At 42.1% G+C, this 25080-nt stretch overlaps 1 protein-coding gene across 2 annotated transcripts in view; it reads left to right on the top strand.

Annotated features, from left to right (window-relative positions):
- Positions 1-24500, top strand: part of ARSI (arylsulfatase family member I) — an 83070-nt gene extending 58570 nt beyond the window's left edge. Inside the window, exons 1-2 of one of the 2 annotated variants that reach the window (XM_069969144.1) lie at positions 15124-16192; positions 21950-24500. In XM_069969144.1, the coding sequence (XP_069825245.1) occupies positions 15873-16192; positions 21950-23357 (1728 nt within the window). In that variant the 5' untranslated portion in view covers positions 15124-15872 and the 3' untranslated portion in view covers positions 23358-24500. Of the gene's footprint in view, positions 1-15123; positions 16193-21949 lie in introns of those variants that run through there. The other variant, XM_069969145.1, reaches the window with a different exon arrangement.
- The last annotated feature ends 580 nt before the right edge of the window (positions 24501-25080 follow it).

Here is a 25080-nt window from a genome sequence, read left to right as displayed (position 1 = left end):
CAATTAGTTGCCCAATATGTGTTTCTAGAAACACTTGAAGCCGATAGTCGGCCTATGTAAAAGGGCCCTTACACTGCGTGATAATCTGGCACTTACAGTGGTAAAGAAATGCTAAACAGCAAGATCGTTGCTCGCTTGTGGTGATTTTACAAGGCCCAATCAATCTTGGAGCCGGGCAGTACAAACAATCACTGTATCATTCGTGCAGCCATTGAAATACATTGTTATTGGCCGCACATCTCCTGTTTATACAGGGAGATGTACGTCCGGTAAACAATTATTTATAGGGCTGCTCAAAAGATGTGATCGGCTGACAAGCAGGCGGTTTCCTGCTCCTCAACTGATCATTGACACTTTTTCATGGGCCGATTAGTAGCCCAATATGCGATTCTATCAACGCTCATTGCCAATAATCATGCTTTACACTGCTTGATAATTTGCCATGTACCGTGGTAAAAAAGCACCAAACAGCAAGATCAGCGCTCGCTTGTGGTGGTTTAAAAATGCAGAATCAATCTCGCAGCCGGGCCACACAAACAATCACTGTATCATTTGTGCTGCCATTTAAATACATTGTTATAGGCCTGAAAATCTCCCATTTGCACAGGGAGATATGCGGCCGATAACAATGATTTTTGCAGCTGCAGAAAAAGCAGACACTTGCTTGCTTGTCGGCTGATCGCCGTCCTTTTTACATGGGCCGATGGGTGTTCATAGGAACAGTTTTTAGGGATAATCGGCCTCAAGTGTAAAACCATAGCACATTAGCTGCAAATCTTCCTGTGTTATAAAGGACCAGTGATGGCGGCTATGGAAAACCAGAACAATTCACTGATCATTGATGTGGCCTCCTCAATCTGTAAGCGAGCACTGATCTATAAGATTGGCACTTGTTTACAGCATTGAGCCATCTAATAAGGCTCTATGGCAAGAAGAGGGCCTTAAAGGGAAAATGTTTTTGTTTCAAATCAACTGGTGCCAGAAAGTGCTAGAGATTTGTAATTTACTTCCTGTTATGGACAAAGGTGGCAGCAGAGAGCACTGTGTCAGACTGGAAATAATACACCACTTCTTGCAGGACCTCCAGCAGCTGATAAGTACTGTTACACTTAAGATTTTTTAATAGAACTAAATTACAAATCTCTAACACTTTCTGGCACCAATTGATTTGAAATATATATATTTTTTTGCTTAAAGATACCCCCATATATTGCGCAAATAACATCATGCAGTGTGCAATAACAACAATACCATAAAATGTCTATATAAGCAGGTATGTGGAAGAGTAGGGTGATAGATGGCAAGGGCCCAGATATAAAGTCACCCTGGATAGTTGTGTCTCTGACTATGGATTTGCATATGTCCTCCTTACATCGGAGTGAGACACAGAAGGGGACGTTTTACGCATTTGAGTTCTCTGCATCCTAGTGATGACTGCCTAATACATTTCATAGTACGGCGTAAAATTGTTGCCTGAGATGCCTAATAGAATTTATTGCTTTTCAAGGGCACAGAACATGCAGAAAAGTGTTTTCATGATGAAGAATATACAATTTAGTCATAGTACAGAGAGATCTGGATAGAAGTGATTTTGTATTACAAAGGAATTTTAGAACGTTATAGATAAGAAAAATATAGAAATACTAATTTTGGCATGCCTGAGGAGGGGGGATGTAGTGTCCCGATATGGGTGGGTCACTAAGTTTCTATACCACCTGGGTAAAGTGTCTCTGTCAGGTATTGCATTAGGTGTCACTCTCTGTATGTATATGTTGTCTATTAAGCACAGCTGAAGGAAAGTTATGGGTTAACAGTTTGTCTGTCACATGCCTGCTATAGTCCTATCACAGATGCAGGTGCTTTCCCTCACTTTTTCCTCCCATCCTAATGCTTCTGTGGTCTCTCTACACAGCCCCACCAATCACAAGGAAGCTTAGTTTACCCCTATAAAAGGGAGGTCAGTTCCTGGTGGGAGGTCTTTTGTCAATTGGAGTAGACGGACTAAGTCACAGCAAGAGAGAGATTTCCATACTGTGAGTATGCAGTGCTAAACCCTCAGGAGGGGCAGCCGTCCTCTCTGGGATGTCCACGTCTGGGATCCCTCTCCACTATTCTCAAGGCAGTAACCACAGCTAGGTACTGACCCCCAGAAGGACAAAAAGCTGGAAGCTGACGTATCCTACTGACTATGCACGGCTCTTCTGGGTAGTCTTGGAAAGTCTTCTACACTCAGTTGTAAAGTCCTTGGGCTCCTACTGCCCAACCTGGCACTCGCTGAACTTGTTGGGCAGAAGGCAGGCAGAAAGCACACTAAATGTGAGTACAGGTATTCTTTTCTTCTCTATGTATACTAAACCTCATGCCGGCAGAGCACACTTCTATTTGGACAAGGCCCCCAAGACGGTCTCCATACTTACTCAAGCTACCTCAACCCCCTTCTCTTCCTCTGTCACCTGCACCTGCTCTTATGGTTATCACCACAACTGTATTGTATTGCACTGAAGTTCTCCCAGTAAAGAGAGTTGTCCTGGTTTAGCAATTGGCCTCTGCTGTATTTTTGTGTCATCACACCTGCCCCCACACCTTACACTTGGGTTACTCTTTTTACCTCACAGTCCCCGTGCGTCCTGTGGTGGGTTTCAACACCACTCCTGGCCACCATGACAAGAACCCAAGTGACCCAACACCACCTCGCAGCCACTCTGGCCCATGGCAGGGAGAAGCACTAAACTGAGCTCTTCTCTCCGTGTCTTACTTTTCACTACATCAACTTATAGAATCCATCTCCTGCAGCAAAATGGTTTTCCATAATCACTTCCTATAAATATGGTATTTTTTATAATGTGGCAACACTCTGTAAAAGTGGAATTTTGTGTTTTATTGTATGCTGTTTGTGCTCGGTTTGCATTTCCAGTATGTGCTGTGGTTTCCTTCCTATCATATCCCTTTAATGTGCATTGAGCAGCCGGGTTAATGCTTCTTATCCATGCACATTGCCCTGTGACTGATCCTGTGGTTAGATGGGTTTTCCATCTGCCAGATGTGTCTGCTTCACTTCATTGTAATCTCTTCTGTGCATACATACATGTGCGTTGCAGTGATTTGTGGTGTCAGTTGTGTTCTCTCGCGTCAGGGATCATGCAGCGTATAGTATGTGGAGCTGGAAGACTATTGAATATATACCACCTAAATTATTAACCAGTCATGTTCACTCACAGATCTTCTGTGCAGTTTAGATGTATCTAAACTGTATCTAAGGATCCCAGTGGGCCTCTGCAGTGAGACCCATAGCAATCAGAAACCTGGGATACCAGTGGGTCTCTGCAGTGAGACTGTAGTGATCAGTAACTTAGGATTTCAGTGGGTCTCTGCAGTGAGACCTGTAGTGATCAGTAACCTAGGATACCAGTGGGTCTCTGCAGTGAGACCTGTAGTGATCAGTAACCAGTGGCGTAGCGACAGCGGTCGCAGGGGTCGCCGCCGCGACCGGGCCGCTACCAAGGGGGGGCCCGCGAGGCCCCCCCTTACCACTGCACTGCCCGCCTCCCACTCCCTCTTGTGACCGCAAGCAATGTTTTGCTTGCGATTACAAGAGGCAGGGGCCCCCGGCTGTCTTGCGGCCCCCAGGGAGCTCTGTGTGCGGCGGGGGGGGGAAGTACTTACAGCGCAGGGAGCATCGCGTTAAGAAAAAAACAGGTCCCGCGAAGCTCCGCCCCCTCCGCGCTAAGCCCCGCCTCCCGACGGGGGAAGCCCGCCAGCGCGTGTGACCTGGGGGCTACAGAAATCATGCAGGTGAGTATAGATTTTTTTGTTTTTAAGGGGATGATGGGGGTGTAGTGGTATGATGATGGAACAAGAGAATGATGGGGTGTAGTGGTATGATGAAGGAACAAGAGGATGATGAGGGGTGTAGTGGTATGATGATGATGGAACAAGAGGATGATGAGGGGTGTAGTGGTATGATGATGATGATGGAACAAGAGGATGATGGGGGTGTAGTGGTATGATGATGATGGAACAAGAGGATGATGAGGGGTGTAGTGGTATGATGATGATGGAACAAGAGGATGATGGGGGTGTAGTGTATGATGATGATGGAACAAGAGAATGATGGGGGGTGTAGTGGTATGATGATGGAACAAGAGGATGATGGGGGTGTAGTGGTATGATGATGATGATGATGGAACAAGAAGATGATGAGGGGTGTAGTGGTATGTTGATGGAACAAGAAGATGATGAGGATGTAGTGGTATGATGATGATGATGATGGAACAAGAGGATGATGGGGGGTGTAGTGGTATGATGATGAAGGAACAAGAGGATGATGAGGATGTAGTGGTATGATGATGATGGAACAAGAGGATGATGAGGGGTGTAGTGGTATGATGATGATGGAACAAGAGGATGATGAGGGGTGTAGTGGTATGCTGATGATGGAACAACAGGATGATGAGGGGTGAAGTGGTATGATGATGAAAGGGCAGGAGGATGAAGGGGTAGTAGTATTATGGTGGAGGTGGTTGTAGTATGATGATGGAGGGGCAGGAGGATGAAAGGGGCAGTAGTATGATGATGGAGGGGCAGGAGGAGGGGACAACATGGGGGGCATCTGTAAGGGGGATAAAATGGGGGGCATCTATATGGTTGATAACATGGGGGCAATCTATATGGGGGATAACATGGGGGGCATCTATAATAGGGACAACACAGGGGGCCATCTATAAGGGGGAAACATTGGGGGGCCATCTATAAGGTGGACTACACAGGGGGTGTGTACAATAGGGGGATATGTACTATAAGGGAGTCACATAGTGTCAGGGCTACCCACTAAATGAGGGTGTAAAGGGGCCAATACAGATGTGCAATTTGTAGAGAGATGAGGATGGTGTCAGTGTGAGGAGACTAATATGTCTGTCTGGCAGATTCTGTGGATTCGTGGCTCCAAAAAGTTCTCATAATGGCCCTGGGCAGATGGAGAAGATGAAAAGGGAAGAACTCCGATCAGAGAAGACGTCCCCTGTGAGTCACCTGATATAACTGCTCTGTAATGTATATGGTGTATAGAGCCTGTGTAGAGCTGGGGCCACCTCTATATGACTGGATGAGGTGATATTGGTCTATGTACAGAGGATTTTATTCAGTAGCAGCGGTTGTGTTAGTCAGTATGTGGTAAGGGGGGGGGGCCCAAGTTGACCTCTTGCACCAGGGCCCAAGAGACATTAGCTACGCCCCTGTCAGTAACCTAGGATACCAGTGGGTCTCTGCAGTGAGACCGTAGTGATCAGTAACTTAGGATCTCAGTGGGTCTCTGCAGTGAGACCTGTAGTGATCAGTAACCTAGGATACCAGTGGGTCTCTGCAGTGAGACATGTAGTGATCAGTAACCTAGGATACCAGTGGGTCTCTGCAGTGAGACCCGTAGCAATCAGTAACCTAGGATCCCAGTCGGTCTCTGCAGTGAGACCCATAGCGATCAGTAACCTAGGATTTCAGTGGGTCTCTGCAGTAAGACCCGTAGCGATCAGTAACCTAGGATCCCAGTGGGTCTCTGCAGTAAGACCCGTAGCGATCAGTAACCTAGGATCCCAGTGGGTCTCTGCAGTGAGACCCGTAGCGATCAGTAACCTAGGATCCCAGTGGGTCTCTGCAGTAAGACCCGTAGCGATCAGTAACCTAGGATCCCAGTGGGCCTCTGCAGTGAGACCTGTAGCGATCAATAACCTAGGATCCCAGTGGTTCTCTGCAGTGGGACCTGTAGTAATCAGTAACCTAGGATCCCAGTGGGTCTCTGAAGTGAGACCTTTAGCGATCAGTAACCTAGGATCCCAGTGGGTCTCTGCAGTAAGACCCGTAGCGATCAGTAACCTAGGAACCCAGTGGGTCTCTGAAGTGAGACCCATAGTGATCAGTAACCTAGGATCCCAGTGGGTCTTGGCAGTGAAACCCGTAACCTTCATCAGTAACCTACTGTATGATATCCCTGAAGCTGTGTCAAAAATTTCTGTATATGACAGAATTGAAAAGTAGACACCAATGTGGTATTACAGCATCTATATTAGACTGCGTTCACATTGAAGTATTTCAGAGGAATACATCATACAGAGTATTGGCAGCAGCCGGTACATTTGGCCCATTTCCTGTGTATAGAATTACTAGTTGACTATAATAAACCATTAAACTGAATGGTTCATCTTCTCTTTTAGCAAGAATGTCTCTTGTCTTGGGAACCTGGGAATTCCATAGGCAGCTCACCAGTTCTAATGAGAAGTGTGTAATACTAAATTTCTTCAGTAGTGGCGCTGCAGGGAAACTGAACACCTACTGCTCCAGACAACTTCCTTAAGTACTTCGTGTTTACGCTCCGGCCGGGATCACATAGATGGAAAAGTAACGTATATTTTCATAATAATCACGGCCATTGTATAACAGTCGTGGTTTTTCCGAAAATACATGTTGTGTGAACATAGCCATAATGTAGATGTATTAGGATATAGAATGTATATGTTGTACATGGTGGTTCAGTGGTTAGCACTGTAGCCTTGCAGTGCTGGAGTCCTGGGTTCAACTCCCCCACCCAAAAACATACAGATAGGTGAAGCGCTGCGGAATCTGTCTGCGCTATACAATTAAAAACATTATGGTTATATATATGACAGACCAATGCTTTTAGGGCAAAGTGGTGGTCTGTATCCTAGACAACAAGAGAAAATGCAGCATATCAGGAGAAGGAGACAAGTTTGCTAAATGAATGTATTTGCAAAAATGTACAACTTGATGAGCCCTGCTATCCCTACTGGAGACGGGAATACCCCTTTAAATAGAATAAACTAGGACTCTGTTCACACAGAGCAGTTTGTAATGTTAAAGGGGTTTCAAGATTGGGTGGGGTTTCAAACTCAGTTCCATTGAAGTAAATGGAGCTTAACTGCAAACCACACCTGAACTGGAGACAAAAGAGGGGGAAAAGTGGCCGTGTTTTGTAGCGCTGGATAACCCCTTTAAACCAGGAATGAGAAGAATTAATATCTCTTTTTCTTTGGCTTGAATTACAATTTACCAATCTAACCCCTTCACAGAAATAAAACACAGGAATACTAAACAGTAAAAAAAACAAAAACCTTAGTTGTCGGCCACTGAAAAGCCGAATAAGCTGCGGCCTACACTGATAAATAAGCTGGCCTTTCTGATTCGGCTTTACAACCAAGGGTCTATATAGACATCAGCAGATTGAACATGTATCTCCGGCTTTAAGAGGAAAAATACATTTTCTCCTTTTAAATGATTCTATTGACATTTACTGAATCCGACCGAAATCTCATTTTATTCCCAGGAAATGCAGCTGTAACAGTAAGCAATGGAGAACCAGAGGGACTGTAATAACGGACAGGACGTATGGCTGCCGCTGCCGGGGATGAGATGTGTGATTAAAAATGTGACAACATCTTTATTGCTGCCGATATGGAGAAGCTGTGGGGAAACACAGGAGAACGAAGGCAACTCGCCTCCTAATTCTTCTTTCTATGTTTAGTACTTCCCTTCTTTTCCCTCTTCCTCTATCATATAGCGGTGTTACACTTACAGCTGGGCAACAGGCAGGAATTTGCCCCTTGGCGCTTCCCAGAATAATATACCCTACCAGGTCCCAAGGGATTGGTGCCAGCTGCCGCATGTCTGCAAAACACAGCCAGTTCTCAGTCCCATCCTATTGTAGCTCAGGTCAGGAGAAAGATCACCTCTATCTGATATTTTAGAGAGGCGCACAATGGCTCGGCCTGGTAGAGTTTATGTGGGCAATGAAAATATTCTGATTGATGAAACAGATTGTTTGACTTACAGTGTGATTTCAGGTCTTCTAAGTATTACTGGTGAGAGAGCAAATAAGCCACATGGTAAAAGCTGTTCTCACTGGTAGAGATGGATAGAGAGAGAGAGATAGATAGATAGATAGATAGATAGATAGATAGATAGATAGATAGATAGGAGATAGATAGATAGATAGATAGGAGATAGATAGATAGATAGATAGAAGATAGATAGATAGATAGATAGATAGGAGATAGATAGATAGATAGATAGATAGATAGATAGGAGATAGATAGATAGATAGATAGATAGGAGATAGATAGATAGATAGATAGATAGATAGATAGATAGATAGATAGGAGATAGATAGATAGATAGATAGATAGATAGATAGATAGATAGATAGATAGATAGAAGATAGATAGATAGATAGATAGATAGGAGATAGATAGATAGATAGATAGATAGATAGATAGATAGATAGGAGATAGATAGATAGATAGATAGATAGATAGATAGATAGGAGATAGATAGATAGGAGATAGATAGATAGATAGGAGATAGATAGATAGATAGATAGATATATAGATAGATAGATAGATAGATAGATAGATAGATAGATAGATAGGAGATAGATAGATAGATAGATAGAAGATAGATAGATAGATAGATAGATAGATAGATAGATAGATAGATAGATAGGAGATAGATAATAGATAGATAGATAATAGATAGATAGATAGATAGATAGATAGATAGATAGATAGATAGATAGATAGATAGTACAGAGAAAAGCCGCACTTCCAAGGAAAAGGAGTGGGTGCTTGCGGAGAAAATCCCTTGGCCGGGGGTCCCAGACACAGTCCAAAAAAAGTCTGCAGCACTCCAACATAAAGTAAGGTGGTTTATTCCATCAACACAGGTACAAAAGAATTAGCAACGTTTCGACTCCCTCACAGAGTCATTCTCAAGCATTGTGGGAACATCCGTAGTGCATATTTATAGGGCTAACACATTAGCATATGAAAACACCAATTATGATAAAAAAGATAAATAATCATTTAAAATTGTATAATAATTATTTAATAAAGTGCATTCGTGTAAATAAATCTATAGAGAGTGAAATCACCCCGGTTCTGTGCTATATGTGACCTTTTTTTGGACTGTAGATAGATAGATAGATAGATAGATAGATAGGAGATAGATAGATAGATAATAGATAGATAGATAGGAGATAGATAGATAGATAGGAGATAGATAGATAGATAAATAGATAGGAGATAGATAGATAGATAGAGAGATAGATGGATAGATAGATAGATAGATAGATAGATAGATAGGAGACAGATAGATAGAGAGATAGATAGAATGTAAAATAGTCTGCAGCACTCCAAATAGTACGTGCAAAAAGTGGTTTATTCCATCAAAAAAATAAGTTCACAACATGTGAGTAAATGCGGCATATGCAAAAGCGTTTGCATATGCTGCATTTACTCGCATGTTGTGAACTTATTTTTTTTGATGGAATAAACCACTTTTTGCACGTACTATTTGGAGTGCTGCAGACTATTTTACATTGGATTTATCAGCCCTTGGTCAAGGCAATCTGCTGGCACCATCATAACAGGACTTGTGTTGTGCTGCTTGATTATACTATTTAGATAGATAGATAGATAGATAGATAGATAGATAGATAGAGAATAGATAGATAGATAGATAGATAGATAGATAGATAGATAGATAGGATAGAAAATAGATAGATAGATAGGAGATAGATAGATAGATAGATAGATAGATAGATAGGAGATAGGAGATAGATAGATAGATAGATAGATAGATAGATAGATAGATAGATAGGAGATAGATAGATAGATAGATAGATAGATAGATAGATAGATAGATAGATAGATAGGAGATAGATAGGAGATAGATAGATAGATAGATAGATAGATAGAGAATAGATAGATAGGAGATAGATAGATAGATAGATAGATAGATAGGATAGAAAATAGATAGATAGATAGATAGATAGGAGATAGAGAGATAGATAGATAGGAGATAGAGAGATAGATAGAAAAAATACATTCACCAGCAGCACTCCAACTGCGGTGTTTATTTCCTCCTAGGTATTTTCTTTTTAGTCTGACACAGTGCTCTATGCTGCCACCTCTGTCCATGTCAGAAACTGTGCAGAGCAGGAGCAAATTCCCATATAAAACCTCTCCTGCTCTGAACAGTTCCTGACATGAACAGAGGTGGCAGCAGAGAGCACTATGTCAGATTGGAAAAAATTACACCACTTCCTGCAGGACATACAGCAGCTGATAAGTTCTGGAAGACTGGAGATTTTTAAACAGAATAGTAATTTACAAATCTGTATAACTTTCTGACACCAGTAATAATAATAATGATAATAATAATAATAATAATAATTTCTCCAGAGGACCCCTTTAAAGTGTCAGTGCCGGTTAAACTTTCTTTGCAGCAATCAATAGTACAGGCGATTTTAAGAAACTTTGATATTGGGCTTATTAGCTGAAAAATGCATTTTTATGATGGGAATGCAGTTTGAAGCTCTTCCCGTCTTCATGGTTCTCTTATGGAGAGGGGAGGGGTTGAGGGAGATGAGGCACCAAAACAGGACAAACAAAAAAGTTAATTTACAGCTACATCACCGGGCTATCTCCTCTGAAGTCAGCACTGACCTCTCTGACCTCTGAATACCGGCTTTCACACAGCTCCCACTGCATAATCCTTTGTTCTCTGCTCTCTGCTGGCGACTAATCCCCCTCTTCTCCCCTTCCCTCTCCATAGGTTACACAGGGCTCGACTGATGTAAAAGAGTGGAGATTTCCTGATAATGAGCAGTGAATGAGAGAGAGGAGGGGGGGGGGACCTGGGGAAAGGCTTTTTGAATGCAGATAATGGCATATTTACCTAATAAACCCAATTACAAAGTTTCTTAAAATCGCCTGGACTATTGATTTCTGTTACTGTTTCTGTACCCTGTTACTCTCTCTCTCTCTCTCTCTCTCTCTCTCTTTCCCTTTCTCTCCCTTTCTCTGGCTTCTTTGCACTCAGAGTAAATGATTTTTAGCAGTTTAAACTTCTACTACTTCAAGTGACTCTTGGCAGAAATATCATCTTGCTGTGAAGCTTGGATTACATTACATCCCATATGAAGATGGTTACTGGACTGTGCTGTGAAATAGAGGAATAGGAAAAGGAAAAAGACAAAAAAGACACACAATTTTTGGATTCTGTCACTGAAAATTCTTGCATATGCTAAAATATCTAATTTTGTTAATATAAAATGTAAAGTGTTCAATGGGTCGTATAGCATTAGAATAACATCTAATCACATATTTTCTTCCAAAAATAGAGCCCCATTTGTCCACAGCTTGTGTGTGGTATTGCAACATATATTGGATGTATTCCAGAATACTGGAAGTTTATAGCACCCAGGATTAATTTTGCATGAGTTTATAGCAAGGAGTCTTGAGGTGGATGTGCTTAGACAAAAAACAAACCTTATTTTCAAGCCAAAGCCAAGAAGAATATCTGCGCTTCTTTTCCAGACAGGGTTATAACTTTACTTGAAGGGGTTATGCAGTATTAGTATTAGTATCTTTCGAAAACAGCGCCACATCTGTCCGCTGGTTGTATGTGGTATTACAATTCAGCTCTATTCACGTCGATAGAATTGAGCAGCAACACCCACACCGAATCACTGGTGCTTATTCTGGAAGAGAGTGGCCACACTTTTCTTAACCTGGATAACCCTGTAAGTAGTGTCGAGCAGATTTGCTGAACTGGCTGTATCCATGTTTTCCAGGACTCCCTAGCGCGGCATCCAACTTCTTCAGAGTCAAATGCCAAACATTCGGGTTCACATTATGTGGCCAAACCTTAAAAGTTCAGCAAGTCTGCTCAACACTACCTGTAAGAAACTCTTTCCGACTGAAGAAAATCTGTGAGAGTAGAGTTGGCATGGCAAGGAAGAGGTACCCTGAGATACTGTCACTACACAATGAAGATAGACAAAGCCTCTCCCATGGGATTATTATATTGGGATCCATAAATGAGGTTCTGCGTCAAAAGCGAAGATTCAGCCATTGTGTAGACTACAAGTTTAGCAAATTTTTATAATCCAAGTGGGTTATGACTGGATCTTCAGATAGAGGGTCAACCAACCCCCATCCAGTTTGGCAGTAGCCTTGGTGCTACACTCTTTACTCAACTCCCATTAAAAGGGTTATCCATTATTAGAAAAAAATATACTGTAGTTACTCTTTTTGTCCGTAGTATTGCAGGTTAGTTCCACTGAACTGAATGGTGCTGTTTTTTTTTTTTTTTTTTTACCCCTTTAATGGGGTACTCCATCCAGTTAAAATTTCATTATATTGCTTCAGAATCCAAACCCAATATAATAATGACATAGGAGAGGCTTTGCCTTTGCCTTTGTACGGTTAGGTACAAAGTATAAAAAATTGCCGAATTACCCCTTTAAAACTGGACTCCTTCTGCCTAAGAAGTCCAGTTTTCGGCAGTAACTCTTTCTGGTGAGGGTAGTTATAGGTGGCACTAGAGCGGAGAATTGGTAATCTCTATAATATTGGATTGGATATCCAGTCCTGGGGACAAGTGTGAGATCTTGGGCTGCCCAGTGGGTAAAATATCTGGCCATTGAGTGGATCAGGATGCGTAGATCTATATAATACACCTAAATGTTGCCACCATAATCTACGGTTATAATATAGTACAACATATCTTAAGAAAATAATGGAGCCAAAAAAATATCTGTGGATTGGGACTTTGTGATATGATGAGATGGCGGAGAAGGTTAGTAGCGGGATTCTGGGACATTTGCACATTGCGGTGCTTTAAGTCAACCAGTGGTTGGCCTTAGGGCAGGGATGGAAACCTGAGGCCCTTTAGCTGTTGCATGACTACAATTCCCATCAAAGCTATGGTTGCTCAGGCATGATGGGAATTGTAGTTTGCAGCTGGAGGGTCAAAGGTTCCTTATCCCTGGCCTAGGGGCTTCCTCTTAATGTCCGCCTATTTAATTTCAGCTCAAGCCTTTTTGTTTTGTATCCTCTGAGACAGTAGGAGCCACACAGCGAGAATAGGTCACTGTATGGTTACATGAACTAATCTTACGCTCATGGTGCAGGTTATGTATGTCCCTGCTTCTCTTACAGCAGGTCAACAAGGGTCAACAAGGCTTAACAAGACATACAACAATCTGGCAAAAATTAAAGTAGAGCCTTACCTCCAGCATTTACAGGCATGTTATACTGGGATTGGAAACATAATATAAGGAGTTAATGTTACCTATCAAGGTTTACAGGGTTGTATGGATTAACGGAATATTACCGGAGGGCTAGAAGTTAGTGTCTCATATATGTAATGGTCTGTTGTGGTTCCCAGCATTGGGCACTTTCCAGGACGTAGAGACTTTTCCATGTTTTCAGTATATAAGTTAAGTATATACCAGATATATGAACTAGTTTAAATCTGTTGGTCCATATTACTGTAGAAAAAACTGACTATAAGTTTCCACAAGGTGCTTTAATTTGGAGTTCTGGGGGATTCTGGGTGCTACAAGCTAAAGACCCTATTACATTGAAAGATTATCTGCTGAATCAGACCGAATCGGGCAGATATCGCTCTGTGTAATAAAGACAACGATCAGCTAGGGAGCTAGCAATCGTTCACTCGGCTGATCGCTTTCTTTTAACAAGTTTAAAAATTATCGGCCACCAGCCGCGCACCACTCCTTGTAATAGCTGGTGCGTGGCCAATGGCTGAATAAAGGGATATTCAGCATCACTCTATAGAAAATAATAAAGATTATGTCGCTGAATAAAGACATGTCGCTGGGCCCCTAGCTGACAGACAAACCGTCTCTGCAGTGACAGCCCGCTCAGCCAATCACTGACCACAGTGCTGTCCCGTCTCAGTCAGTGATTGGCAGAGACAGCAGGGACTGCAGAGACATGGCACCAAGGAGAAACAGCAGGAGGTAGGCAACATCTTATTTATATACTGATACCGAAGTAGTAGCAAAGACTTACCCCTCTCATTGGTCCATGTAGTATGCCCTTAGGGGGGAATTTATTAAACTGGTGTGAAGAAGAATTGTCTTAGTTGCCCCTAGCAACCATTCAGATTCCACCTTTTATTTCTGTGAGGAATGAAAGGTGGAATCTAATGGGTTGCTAGGGGCAACTGAGACAATTCTACTTTACACAAGTTTGATAAACCTCCCCCATAGTGTCCAAATGGGAATGTCCAGCTGTATGTTCTCATAGGCGTATGAAAGTCCCCTTTAACTTACTTTTCTCATGTAATCTTCCCTCTCTCACTTTTTTCTTTGTTTAGCTCTGTTTTACTTGACGGATGCCGAGTTACACAATAACATGATTTTCTCGGTAAATCTGCTGACACGATGTGACACATACTCCGTGATTTGGGCAAACAGATGATTCTTATTGAAGATGCGAACACGTCGCTCTTATTCCAACAAGGGGGGAGGTGGGGGGGGGGGGATGCTATTAACTACAGTGACCAATGCCAAGTTTTATCATGACACAAACTCTCATTTCAGTCCATGGGAGTTTCCACGCTCTGGTGACAAATGAAATATATGTGTTGTTGTGTCTTGTCTGTTTCCTGTATGAAAAACTCTGCCAGGCCCCCGAAATGTGGCACTAAACTCATGGCGAAGAATAACTTCAGGCAGTGAAACGAAATGCGACCCAGATGTAAGGAGACGAAAACAGCGTCTTTGTATCCCTATAGACTAAATATAGGAAGTGTCCTGAATTAGGACTGTCCTGCTTTGCAGATGTCACTTAACAGGTCCGGAGACTCAATAAAATAGCAGATTCCTTTTCAAGTGTCATAAATTACTCGCAGCAGCTTCCTACAGTAAAGCGAGGAGGTGTAAATGACTTTCAGTAACTTCCTATGGTGGGACAATAACTACTTGACCTCATAAAGTGATCCTGAACATTTGTCTTTTATGGTGCGTTCACACCTACAGGATCTGCAGCTGATTTTCTGCAGCAGATTTCATTTAAATAACTGAACACAGCATTAAAGCTACTGCAGATCTGCTGCAGATCCTGTAGGTGTGAACGCACCCTAAGTTATGAAAGTCTGGATAACTGTTTATTGCATCTGCCAGAGGATGAGGGAAAAAAAAGGAGGCACGCTAGGACCCTGGAGTGTCCCAGGCGGACTTTTTGAAGCTTCTCTTTCGGAGCAGAGGAACTGGGAGGGACCAGCATCCCGAGCTCCTTAAACCTGCTAGTGCCTGCCACATCCAAACAGATGCTCGAACTACTACTTATTTACTTGGACACCTCTCGCACTGCTGTCTAAAGAGAGCCTCTCACCCCTGGATGAGTGCGGATCCAGATAAGTTTAGGGATACCATCCAGAATCCTGCTTGGCCGGGACACAAATTCATCCCATACATTTGGCAGCTCTGCTTGACTCACTAAATTAAAAGAAAAAAGAAAAAAAAGTTTTGCAACAGTGTTGGAGCCTGAGGATGCAGGACTAGGATCGACGGAAAAAAGCTGAAATATACTTTTGAAGATCTAAGATTTTACACATGCGAGCAATACTGCGGATACTGAGCACATGATTACAAAGTATCCAGTTCATGTACGGTGGGAATGTCTCCGCTTTCGAGGAACAGAAAGAGACTGACTTAGTGGCATGGGAGCATATTTAACCCTAGTCGTAGCGACGCTGTGCACGTGAGGGATTGCTGGATTCCTCAGGTGAGGACTTCTCGTGGACACGTGTTGATGGCATCATTCCAAAAAGTTCTTATATGACTTCCCTATGACTTCTTCAGGAAATCTGAACTTGTCTTATTCAACAATTACTATAGGATAAGTGTTTTTGCTAATAATATGAACTAGATGGACTCTATAGGACACCGGATTATCACCTTGGACTTGACCTTCCGTTATGTGCACTAGTATTTGCTGTTAGCCTTTGATTATCTTCTTCTGTCCTACTTGGCAACCGGTTGTTGGATCTTGGTTATGGCTGTTCAGACTCTAACAGGATTCTCTCTGGTCAGCCTGCTAAGTTTCGGTTACATGTCTTGGGACTGGATGAAGCCGTCTGTGCTTGGGGACAGTCCTGGTGATGACCCATCTAAATTTCAGGCACTTTCTTCTTCTAGACCTCCACATATTATATTCATCTTGACTGATGACCAAGGGTTCCATGATATAGGGTACCATGGCTCGGATATACAAACTCCAGCTCTAGACAGATTAGCTGCGGAGGGGGTCAAGCTGGAGAACTATTATGTCCAACCCATCTGTACTCCCTCTCGTAGTCAGCTGATCACTGGCAGGTAAGAAAATCTTAGTCACTTGAAATGAATATTTTTAAAGTGATACTCTATGTACAGGTTTCCGCACCATCCACAAGCTTAGATGCTGCACATTTAATATATATTGGTATAAAACTTGCTTCCTTTCATCAGAAGACAGTGTCAACTAGGCGGGGCTTCACAGCATTTGGACCCAACTTCCATGAAGCCCCACCTAGGTGACACTTTTCACCGATGAAATGAAGCAAGAGTAAAGGGGGGTGACAGTATCACTTTAAGCAGTCTCTATTTTAGGAATATCTGCAAGCAGTCCTGTAAATATAGCTACTTGTTGTGGTAATGCACATATTCATATTTTATTATGTTTATCACTATTGTAGTCTTAAGAAAGTTTGAAAATCTTTAGTCTTGCATCCCTTATACAATGTTGACTCTTTAGCCATATAATTCATGGCCCTATACAAGTCTTATGGAAACTCAGTTGGCAAATGCCAGAAGTAGACTTCCTAGAGGGTCATTCGCTGAGGGACTAAAGTTACTGAGTATGTAAACAAGAGAACACTTGTGTAGCCAGCAGACCTTGCCAAGAAAGGAACTAAGTTGGCCCCCTTCCAGATTGATATTAACTCTTTTGATGAAGGACAGTGGAATGTAATGACTGAGTGCAGAAAAATCCAACTCCCGCTCACAATAAATCCTTTTACTTTCAGTAAAAAAAAAAACACTTAATGGGTTAAAAAAAAAATACAGATTCTGTGTTCTCGGTGTTCGCAAGGACCATTTTGCCTTCAGGTGTAGAGTTTCTTCTGTGTATGTAGATTTCCCAGTGGGATCAACTTCCTGGCTGTAGGAGCGATAGGATGTGCTTACCTGAGAGCCGTCTATTTAATGTAGACTGGGGGGTTGGTGGAAAGTCTCACGCACACAAGGGTACAGCGTAAGACAAAGGTGTTTGTCCTTGTGCAATGATGCATTATCTGTTGGAAAGCTGGACAATCATGGTTCATCATAAAATGGTATATGAGATGGCCTATGTTTTTCAGCAAGGTTACATCATACCCTTAGAAGTAGAAGTAACTTCTTTGAGATTCCACCACTATGAACAAGAAGACACAGATGTTCCAATTCTATTGTCCAATGTTTCTTCTCATTGGCCCTATAACAATTAATTGTGTATATCCCTCGTGTCTCCGTACGATTTATATTCTAATGTCTGCACTGTCAAACAGATCTTCACATCCCCATCAATATTGAGATGGACACATAGTTCCCACTCTTCGCATAAATAAATATTTTCATTGCTCAACTGGCCGGAGATATTGTTGGCAGGCCTCGATCTAAAGTCATCATATCCATGATGACTGACATAAACTGTTCCTGATAGCTTCCACCCTTTCTAATCCTATTTCCTCCTCTGATTTCCTCTCATCTGACTTTCCCAACACTTGACCATGGTGACGCTGGGGAGATAGGTAACGAATAGAGATGAGCGCAACTAGAACATGCTCAAGTCCAAGTAGAGATGTAGCCATAGGCTGTATCCATGTTGTCCCGGACTCCCTAGGGCTGCATCCAGTTCTTCAGCCACCGCTATTTAAATGCTAAATGATCGGTCTCAAGGATGCTCCAGTTGCGCTTATCTCAAGTAACGACCATTCATTTCATCTGATGTATATACCTAATTCTCTAAGACAGTGTTTTTCAACTTCAGTTCTCAAGACCCATCAACAGGTCATGTTTTGCGGATATCCCATACAATGCACAGCTGTGGCAGTTACTGGTGCACTGACTATAATTATATCACCTGTGAAATCCTCAAAACATGACCTGTTGGTGGGTCTTGAGGACTGGAGTTGAGAAACACTGCTCTAAGAACATCTGAAGGACAGCTCTACTCTTGCAGCTATGGCATGGGATGGAGAAACCAGTCCATTTAGCACCTCGAACATCATCAATATTGAGCTAACAAGAACTTCTAGGACAGTTCAGTAACAATGTCACACCTTATATTAACTCCTAAAAAGTTTCTACTCACACTAATGGCTCGAAGTCAAAATGTGACCTAAGATCTCCCCCTTGAATGTGCTGATGTCTTTTCTGTTGAGTAGCTGTGGAAGGGCTGGTGATGGTGATGTAACAAAATTTCTCCCCCAAAGTCATTCATAAGCATCATTTGTATTTAAAGGGAACCTGTCAGCAGGTTAGAAGTAGCTAACTTGCTGATATAACCCTATAGCGCACAAAGTGCTGGGGGTTATAGGTAAATTCCTTATCTTTATCCTAAGCACCCTTTCTATGTTACTAGTAGTTTATTCTCTATGCTAATAAGTTGCTTTAGTGCACTGGGGGCGGGGCTAGCATCCCCAGTGCACTAACTTGCCCCCAGCCAGCTCACCCCTCCTAATGAATATCAGGAGGGTCGGATCAGTGCACTAGGGGTGGTAGTCCCACCCCCAGTGCACCAAAATGACTTTTTAGCATAGGGATTAAAGTCCTAATATTATAGAAACAGGATGAAGGGAAGAAACTTACCTTCATCCTCAGCACCCCCGTGCGCTATAGGGACCTATCAGCAGGTTAGATACTTCTAACCAGCTGATAGTTTCCCTTTAAACACTCACCCTGGATTCTTAACTTGACAGTGTCAACACTATATCATGCAGATATCTGATCGAGAGATTACAAATGATACCTGTCTCTTAGCTGATGGCCGCTGCAAAGTCATAAAATCCTTCTAAGACCAGATGCTGTGGAGCTTGGGCTGAGCTACAGTATGCACACCTTCTCCCTCCCCTACTCTTCCCTTATGGCAGAAGCATCCCCAATGATATGATGTAAACATTATTGTATCTGGACCTTAAAGTAAAGCACAGTGTACCCTGTCCTTTAGGGTCTAAGTACAAATGCATATATATATATATATATATATATATAGCAAATGACCTGAATGTTGTCATTATGTTCAGGCCAGTAAAGTCTATGGGGTTCAGGCCTACCTGTGCTGAGATACATTGGCATCACATTTAGGCTTAATAGTGATAAATACATGCCTGGGAAGGCACAATCATGGTGTAAAAAATGTAATTTTGCTAAAACATTACTCGGAATAATATATTAGTTTCTACCAGGAATAGACAATTTCCAGCTTTCCAGCTGTTTCACAGCGACAGCTGCAAAGTCACAGATTATATTTTACACCAGAAAAGAGGTCAATGCTGTACTCACCTACAGAGGAGGAAAAAAATGTGCCTGATAAGAATTATAAAAGGTCGAAGAGCATACTAAATCACTGATCGATATTATTGAGAACAGATTTGGAATGGTGTAGTATATAGAAGTACTTTATTACCATCCTAGATACAGGCTGTTTCTAGTACTGTTTTTTATTCTATTCACCGGCAGATTTAGATAATGCCGTTTCACAGATGCCAGGAACAACTACAAATTAGGGAACATTGAATCTCTTCTCCTTGTCATCACTCTTGCTACGAATCCCATCTGTTTGGAGATGCAACATATTTATGTGGGTCATAGCTCCTCATCCATGCAAGATAAGGGGATAGGGGGATGGGGGTTGATGGTGTAAAAATAGATGGTGTAAATATGGTGTAAGTAAGCTCAGGTGTAAATATAGAGGGTGCCAGCCAGAAAGAATTATACAAATTTACCAGACAGTTTTAGGCTAAGTTCATACTCTGTATAATTTCTTTAAGCTACGGCCATAGTTGCAGTTTTGCAACCAAGGCCGTTATTTAATGAAATTATCGATCACATTAAAGTCTATGGAATCCCGGCCGAGGTGTATACACTCTGGCCGGGATTCCAAGACATGTCAGTTTTGTGCGGCCGCTATTCATTGAGCAGACAATGTAAAGTGCGGCTCCGGCCGCACTTTACCTTATTGGCTATGGGTAATTGGAATGCGGGCACACCGGAATTTGCCCGCATCCCAATTCTAAAGAAATTAAGTTCTTACAGCCGGGTCATACAGCGTGTGAACCCGGCTTTAGTATTAGCAGTCTTAAAGGGAACCAATCAGCCCAATTGGGTTGATATGGTTCCCTGGAGCGCTGTATAAAGCTCCTGTGCAGCTCGCGGCACGTAACGGCAGTGGCTGCAGCAGCAGCATTTTTTTACAGGAGAAAATGAATTTTTATTTCCCGAGTGTGCGGCAGGCAGAGGTAGGCAGGTAATTATCTGGGTTAATCATTCCTCAGGAGCACCCACACCACATGTTTTATCGGTGACCGATTTATTACACAAACAGATATGCGTACGATCAGCGAACTACCAACAATAATTTTTCCACATGTTAAAAGACAAAAATTAACGATTTTTTGTTCGTCATTTGATCGTTGGATGTTATTACACGGACAGATAATAACTCATTTTCCATCATTATAGGAAATTTTGTAAGCGATAATCGCTCTGTGTAATAGGGCCTTTACTTTGCATGTTGAAAGTGAGCCAGGACTGAGTGAATCTATGTATCCACATCCCATACAGGGATTTGTATACATTACTTTGTGAAAAAGGGACACTAGGGGGGACGTGTATTAAGTATGCATAGGCCGCGCCCCCTCTGCGTGCTGCCACACCCCCTGTAACGCCCCCCTCTCTGCCCTACTGGCGCAGATGGGCCCAATGCGAATAAAATATTTGCAAAAAGACCATTTGGGAATATTTTTATGCCAATTGGGTCCATCTGCCCCTGAAAAAGGCATTTTAGCCTTTTAATAAATGCCCCCCTAGATGTTTTTCTAGTCGTGTGCACGCAAGATGGGATCCATCACTTTGCACCTCCACCCTAAGCCTTATATTAAGCAAAAAAGAGATAGAAGAATTTTCAGAATTCCGTGCATTCTTTGTGGTTTGTATTATTCCTATATATCACAGGGAGGTATACAGTTTTTATAAAATGTACATTTTATAGTTTGTTATTTTAATGCAATTCAGCCAAGACATTTATTGCTTTACAAATTAAAGTTCATGTTATTAAAGGGGCATTCCCATCTTATGATGTTATTCCTTATTCCTATAACAAGCTGATCTTTGGGATCTGACCACTGGGACCCCCCACTGATCCTGTGGTGTGGGGTCTCTGTGGTGTTACCCCTTCTCCCAGTGATCAGCTTCTTATCTCCTATCCAATGAATGGGGATTACAAGCTGAGATGGAAATACCCCTTTGAGGCACTTGAGGTGTAGTCCTTCTGATTGTCCTATTCATAAAATATTAGCAGCCATCAACTATATGGAGCCACTGCTCTGCTGACACTTTTTATTTATTTATTTATTTTAGCTCTCCACCCATTCATTATCTATCAGTTCCACTATTTTCTGCATATAGTTTGTCAACAGGGCGGTCTTCCCCACTCAATTATCAAGAGGAAGAGCAGTAGTGATGATCCATCGACAGCAATGATGTCCATAAATTGCCAAGGGGGGTTAGCTCTGCTCAGTTGTCAACTAAATGTCGACCTGGTTGCCCTCCCAGTAGAGAACGGAGCAGTTGTGACCATCCAGTTGGCAGTCTAGGCCATAATTAGAATACTGTACACTGAAATTAATGGCACTGACACCTGAAAAACGGAGAAGACTAAAAAAACTGCTCCACATAGATGATCCCAGTTGATGTTTTTGGAAGGGGCTCTTCTCTATATCCTTGATTTAATGCTATTGACCTTACTTAATCCATTGTCTTCTGCTGCTCAATTGTATGTTTTTTTTCTTACCAAGTATATATATATATCCTTATTGTCATTTTCTTCTTTTGTAGGTATCAGATCCATACTGGTTTACAGCACTCCATTATTCGTCCTCGGCAACCAAACTGTTTGCCCCTTCATCAAGTCACCCTGCCCCAAAAGTTACAGGAAGCTGGTTACGCAACACACATGGTGGGAAAGTGGCACTTGGGCTTCTATAAGAAAGAATGCCTCCCAACGAGACGTGGCTTTGACACCTTTCTTGGTTCCTTGACCGGCAATGTAGACTATTACACTTACGACAACTGTGATGGTCCAGGAGTATGTGGCTTTGATTTACATGAGGGGGAGAATGTAGCGTGGGATCTTGCAGGCAAGTACTCCACGCTTCTCTATTCCCAACGTGTAAGCCACATCTTGGCAGCTCATAACCCTCAACAGCCAATTTTTATATACATATCTTTCCAGGCAGTGCACACTCCCCTTCAGTCCCCTCGAGAGTATATATATCAATATAGGAATATGGGCAATGTAGCAAGGCGCAAGTATGCTGCCATGGTAACCTGTATGGATGCAGCTGTAAAAAACATCACCAGGGCATTGAAAAAGTATGGTTACTATGACAACAGTGTTATCATCTTCTCATCAGACAATGGAGGTCAAACGTTTTCCGGTGGAAGTAATTGGCCTTTAAGGGGCCGCAAAGGAACATACTGGGAAGGAGGTATAAGAAGCTTGGGTTTCGTCCATAGCCCTTTGATCAAAAAGAAAAGAAGGTCTAGTAGGACGTTAATGCACATAACAGACTGGTATCCTACACTGGTTAGACTAGCAGGAGGAAATATTTCAGACACAGAGGGCCTAGATGGTTATGATATGTGGCCATCAATCAGTGAAGGGAAGGAGTCCCCTCGGACAGAAATTCTGCACAATATTGACCCTTTGTACAACCTTGCCAGATCAGGGTCGATGGAAGAGGGTCAAGGAGTATGGAATACAGCTATCCAAGCTTCTATCAGAGTCAAAGACTTCAAGCTAATAACAGGAGATCCTGGTTATAGTGACTGGATTCCACCTCAGACTCTCACCAACTTTCCCGGAACCTGGTGGAATTTAGAACGTCATACCGATGGAGCCCGTAAGTCTGTTTGGCTCTTCAATATCACAGCAGATCCTTACGAGCGCCATGACTTGTCTGCACAGAAGCCAGAGGTGGTTAAGGAGTTATTGACACGCTTGGCTTATTACAATCGTACTGCTATCCCAGTACGATATCCGAATGAGGACCCTAGGGGTAATCCAGAACTCAATGGTGGTGCATGGGGACCATGGGCAAGCGAAGAGGACGATGAAGATGATGAAAACTGGATCAGAGGAGGACACGTAAAGAGCTCAAATAAAAAGAAAAAATGTAAGATCTGCAAGTTAAAATCTTTCTTCAGAAAGCTGAACACACGTCTTATGTCCAATCGCATCTAAAAGGGGGTGGGCCGAAAGTATTTTTGGACTTGCTATACAATTTATACTTGTGCAAGAACTCTGCAGAACGGCAAAATGTGCAAGAAAATTTAAGGACGCTGACTGTAACTTCTATGGGAAGTTCTATGGGAGGGAACAAATCCTGAGACTTGACCTATGTATCTGGATGGAGTATTCGGACGACGCTTTTATAAGGTTGAAATGTAATCAAACACATTTGCATTCTAGATATTAAAGGGAATATTTAGTAATTTTGGCCTACTTCCACTGCCTTAAAGACGATTTGTAGACATACATGTTTCAAGATGAAGGGTTACTTCCTGAATATATTTATATATGTTTTTTTTTTTGTTATCCATAGGCAGTATTTACTGTGGCACTTCTTAGATTAAGAAGATGGCAGTCTAACCATTAAAGGGGTACTCCGTCATGGAAAACTTTTTATATAGAAAATAAAGATGCTATTCTTACCTCACCATACCACCATCCCACAGTGTCCTTCTGCCACATCTCTTGGTTCCACGTGGAACGATCCAGCTGCCACTTCTAAGACGGACTTGTCTCAGCAGTGACAGCCTGCTCAGCCAATCACTGATCATAGTACTGTCCAGATTTTGTGAGTGATTGGCTGAGAGGGCTGTCACTCCTCAGACTAGTCAGTTTTGGAAGTGTGCCAGCATCGTTTAGGGGGGACACAAAGGCGTCGCAAGAGGACACTGGGGATTTGGGTACGAATAGGCTGTTTATTACTTTCTGTATAACTGCAGCAATAGATACAAGTTTTCCATGGCCTCTTTTAGTTTTGGATCTGTTTTACACATTTTTTTTAAAGTATTTCTATACCTATTGTATAACCTTTTTGAGGTAACCACCCTAAATATGGTCTAGATGAAGTGTGGTCTTCTCAAAGAGGTATTCTTTTGGAGGGGTTTCACTGTATTATACCTCTGATTGACCGTATGTTAACACCGTTCTGATAGGGCTTCCATATCTTTAGTACATGGGGTACAGGTAATATCCACAAATCTACAATTTTACCACATCCCTGACACAACATTGTTCAACAGGCAATGGCAATTCCTAGGATGGGGAACGAAAGGTCCGTCTACATTGCAGACAAGATGAATAAAAAATTGAATGTTTTATAGTGTGACTGTCAAATCTTTTGTTATTTGCTTTACAATGAGACTTTTCTGTAAATTTATAAATGTACATTAAATAGGCAAGACTTTGTAAACTATATTTTACCATCCTTGTGAGTGTGGTAAGGTAGAGTATCTTACCCAGTTCTGGGTCTCTCACTGGAGACAGGATTTATGGAGACAAGGTAGGATGCTCCATCTCATAAGGTTCCACTATATCCAACAGGGAGTAGGGAGAACGGTGCCTTGGAAGCCTATTCTGGTAACAAATTCAAAATAGATATTTGGAAATGACTATAAGGCAATACTGTGTCACAATAGTAATTTCTGCAAAGTACATCGGTACTGAAATAGGCTTCTGAATCGCCATTCCATCGCCATTCCTTCTGGAGCTTAACTATCAGATAGAGGTGCATCTTGTTATAAAGTCAAGTTAAGATATACAAAACATAGTCAATAGATCAAAAATGAAGTGGGTAAAGAATTGTCTAATTGCAAGGTAAAGGTCAAACATGTCGGTCAAGGAATCCAAGACGGAGGTGGTTAAAGAAGGGTCTGGTTGTACAATCTAGTCATATAGA

This window comes from Dendropsophus ebraccatus, chromosome 1 (assembly GCF_027789765.1).
Source record: "Dendropsophus ebraccatus isolate aDenEbr1 chromosome 1, aDenEbr1.pat, whole genome shotgun sequence".
In the NCBI taxonomy this organism is placed as follows: Eukaryota; Metazoa; Chordata; class Amphibia; order Anura; family Hylidae; genus Dendropsophus; species Dendropsophus ebraccatus.
The sequence above is the reverse complement of the archived record's forward strand: the minus strand, read 5'-3'. Positions and strand labels throughout refer to the sequence as shown.